Source organism: Theobroma cacao, chromosome 6 (assembly GCF_000208745.1).
Source record: "Theobroma cacao cultivar B97-61/B2 chromosome 6, Criollo_cocoa_genome_V2, whole genome shotgun sequence".
NCBI classification, from domain to species: domain Eukaryota; kingdom Viridiplantae; phylum Streptophyta; class Magnoliopsida; order Malvales; family Malvaceae; genus Theobroma; species Theobroma cacao.
In genome coordinates this window covers 17,159,071-17,163,272 of record NC_030855.1, presented here as the reverse complement: position 1 = coordinate 17,163,272, position 4,202 = coordinate 17,159,071, and the positions used below count along the sequence as shown (strand labels likewise).

At 36.5% G+C, this 4,202-nt stretch overlaps 2 protein-coding genes across 2 annotated transcripts; both read right to left on the bottom strand.

The window, feature by feature from the left end:
• Positions 223–964, bottom strand: LOC18595948 (30S ribosomal protein S17, chloroplastic). The gene has a single exon (XM_007024126.2). The coding sequence runs from the start codon at positions 862–864 to the stop codon at positions 406–408; it is 459 nt and encodes a 152-aa protein (XP_007024188.2). The 5' UTR covers positions 865–964; the 3' UTR covers positions 223–405.
• Positions 2,731–3,942, bottom strand: LOC108662443 (uncharacterized mitochondrial protein AtMg00810-like). Its single transcript, XM_018122814.1, has one exon. The coding sequence runs from the start codon at positions 3,940–3,942 to the stop codon at positions 2,731–2,733; it is 1,212 nt and encodes a 403-aa protein (XP_017978303.1).

The window sequence follows — 4,202 nt, the reverse complement described above, 5'->3', positions numbered from 1 at the left end:
TCTACCGTAATCCATTCCTATGAGAAGCACACACCAAAGTACTACCACATAATTATGTTCAACTTTTCAATTTCACCATTTTCCTAACTTACAATTCTACTTCACAGAACTCAATCCCGATTGTCCCCAGTATTTTCTTGCCTAAATCTAGTCCCTCTGCGGCCAAACTCAAATAGCTTCTCAATCCTGATTTTATCACTAGAACATCAACTTCTTCACTAATTAACAAAAAACCCATTAAAATTCGAGCAGAGAACACCAAGATCTTGACAACCCGATAAACAATCCATACTCAAGAAAACAACAATTATTACACCAAGAAAAAAACAGTTTTCGAACACTAAAAATACTTGCAAAAGATTACAAATTTACCAAAATAAAAGGGCCCCACCCAAGGGCTTAACACTAAGCCTGATGTTCTTGAGGCTGTTGAGACTCCAATGGAATCCCAAGCTCCCCTGTCTCCTTCTTCTCGTGCCTCCCATTCTTACTTGGTACAGGCACAGCAATGAAAGTCTTGGTCTTGCTAATAGGCCTGCTCTTTTCAAGCTGCACAAAGTCACCAACTTTGAATTGGTTATCTGGGTCATGAGCCTGGAACTTCTTCTTCTTCCTGACACGCCTCTTGTACTTTGGATGCGGAGCTAAACGCACCACTTCCACGGACACTGTCTTGTCATTTGTAGCACAAACGACCTTGCCTTGCAGTGATTTCAGGGCCCTGATTGGAGGGAGAAAAGTTGGGGTTTTGAGGGGTGGGTGAGAGAGAGAAGAATTGGGTTTTGAGAGAAGAGAAAGGGATGTTGAGCCATGGAGAAATGGCGATGAAAGCTTGAGAGATTGGAGAGAGGAAGTTATGGACATTTCGGGATAGAGTTTGGGAGTTGGGAGAAGAAGGGGATAAGGGGGACTGGGAACTTCCTTTCTTTTTATCTGTTACGGATTGGGCATTGGGGGTTTGGTGTAGGAGAGCGGGAGCCCTCGATGTTTTCCTGTTTTTTTTTTTTTAATTTATTTTTTAAACCTTTTTCTAATTTTTCCCTTCTTTATTTGTTTAATATTATTATACAAATGTTTAAATAGAAAATCTTAAATTATATGTTGCAAGCTTTCTTTTTATATTTAAAACTCTGATTCATATGTCAATAATTAAATTTTACTATATTAATTTAATAATGGAAATGTTGGTGTATCAATGAGTTGAAATTGACTGGGCTGGAGCTTAAGGTTAGACTTAATTAGGCTAAGCCCAACATCACCGTCAACAACTCTCTAAAGTACTATTACCACCTCAACCCACGGTCGATTTTTTAAAATTTTTTTTAACACTTTTATGGATATCAAATCATAATAATGCTTTTAAAATTTTGTATTAGCTGTTAATTAAGTTAAGGATTAACAGACTAATTGAACTGTTAATCAAGTTTTTCTTCTTCTAGCTACTGTATATATACCGGAGTTGTCATCATTTTCCATTAATAACTACTAAATTATAATTTTATTTCAGTCTTGATTTGCTTACATACAATAATAGATCTTCTATTGCGAAAGAATAAAATTCAGAAAAAAAAAAGGCAGAAATCGAGGAAAGGATTGTTACTCGATGGATTGGGCATGGGAGCTGCCGTGCTATCAGCAAACTCAGTGCATCACATTGAGGTCAAAATTGATTTAACAAAGCGTCAAATAGAAAGTAAGAAGAGACAAATTAACACCTCTTTGCCTAACTCCAAGTCTTCCAATTTTCCATCACTTTGATCGCCAAAGACATCTAAAGGGTTCCGAGTCAACTATTGCACTACTATTTGTCTGGAAAGCATTCAAACTGAAAGAGTTTTACTTACAGCCAATCCTTTGATTGTTTGTTGTAATCAAGTACAGTACGTATTAGTAAAATTGGTACAGAATGTCCTGAAAAAAAAATAGAAATATTTCATGTATCATACATGAAATTAACATGTTAATTGGCTAGAGTCAGAGTGGTCATTCTTTTTGTTCTCTATTGGCATTTATGGTTGTTTAATTCTTTCAAACAATTAAAACATTTTGAAATTATATGTGTCAGAAAGCTACAGGAAGAAAGAAAGCAGTAGGCGGCTCATCCTTTTTGGGAAGAAAAGTCATCCCAGGTATTTTCATTTTACAGAATACCTAAAGAAAGGTTGTTTATATACAGTGTTTTAAGAGTTAAAAGCAGATAAAACAACTAATAATTACAATATTTAACTAACATAATAGAAATTTAAAACTAATGAAATAAAACGCAGCGTTTCATTTTATTTCAAGTTCTTCCTCTTGCTTTCTTCAAAACGGTGCGCACAGCTCTGTTCCTTTATTTCCAAACTTCCTATTTCCTCCTTTTGCTTGAGTCTTCTTCACAGAACTCTTTACAATTGCTTCGAGCTTATTCAATGCTATGTTGTCTAATACTCCCCCTCAAGATGATATGTGAATGTTGTGAACATTCATCTTGTTCAAAAGATTGTGAAATTGCCTTGGTTGTAAGGCTTTAGTGAATAGATCAGCTAGTTGCAAATCAATTGAAATATATACTGGTTTGATTGTACCTTCAATCACTTTCTCCCTAATGAAGTGGCAATCCATCTCTATATGTTTAGTCCTCTCATGGAAGACCGGGTTCTTGCTTATGTGAATGGCTGACTGACTATCTGAATAGAGTACCACTGCAACTTTATGCTCAATTCCAAAGTCTACTAAAAGATGTTTCAACTAGATAATTTCACAACTAGTTGATGCCATTGCTCTGTACTCAGCTTCTGCTGAGCTTCGAGACACCACTGATTGTTTCTTAGATTTCCATGTCACTAAAGAATTTCCAATGAACATATTGTATCCTGTGACTGACTTCCTAGAATTAGGACAACCTGCCCAATCACTGTCACAGTATCCCACAATCATTAAATTTGATTCTGACTTCATTAGGATACCTTGGCCAAGTGACCCCTTCAGATATTTTAGCACCCTGTGAGCTACATTCATATGTTCAAGACTAGGCTTGTCCATAAACTGTGACAATACTTGAACTGCATATGCTATGTCTAGTCTGCTGAATGTGAGGTACAGTAATTTCCCAACTAATTGTCTGTAGTTTGTTGAATTGATAAGCTTCTCTTCATCTTGAGCCTTGACTAACTTCTGATTATAATCAATGGGAGTGGAGACTGGTTTTGCACCTAACAACCCATGTTCTTCTAAGAGATCCAAAGTGTATTTTCTTTGTGATATGGAGATACCTTCAGGAGATCTTGCTATTTCTAACCCGAGAAAATATTTGACTGTTCCTAAATCCTTGAGCTTAAAATGTGAACTTAGGAACAATTTCACATCATCTGCAGCTTGTTTTGAAGAACTCCCTACTACTATGTCATCTACATACAATAAGAGTGCAATGAACTCACCATTGTTTGTCTTCATAGTAAACAGTGAGTGATCTGCATTGGACTGAATAAAACCATATTGTATAATAAAAGACTTGATTTTGGCATTCCACTCCCTAGATGCTTGCTTTAAGCCATATAGTGACTTATGAAGTTTGCAGACCAATTTCACATTCTCTGGATACTCCCCTTGGATCTCATATCCTGGTGGTATGTCCATGTACACCTCCTCCTTTAAATCTCCATTCAAGAATGCATTGTTCACATCCAACTGTGTTAGATGCCAATTGAAAGCTGCTGTTATGGCAAAGAATACTCTTACTGTTGTTTGCTTAGATACAGGACTGAAAGTCTCTTTGTAGTCAAAACCTGCAATTTGATTATACCCTTTTGCAACCAAGCGAGCTTTATATCTTTCAATTTGTCCATCTGCATTCAACTTCACTTTGTACACCCACTTGCACCCAATTACATGAGAATTTAGAGGTCTTGGTACTATGCTCCATGTTTCACTGTCTTGTAAAGCTTTCAATTCAGCACTCATGGCATCTCTCTAATGAGAATAACTAGCAGCTTGATGATAAGTGGAAGGTTCAAATGTGTGTGACAGAGATGTAGTGAATGTTTTGTATGCAGGTGACAGGTTCTTTGTGGATAGGAATTTGGTGATTGGGTGAGCAGTGACATTGTGAGATTTTGAAGGCATGTTAAGATGATAAGCATCCATATGTTTAGGAGCATGTTTATGTCTTGTGCTTCTTCTAACTGGTAAATTTTCATTGGATCATGTTCATTGTTGCTGGT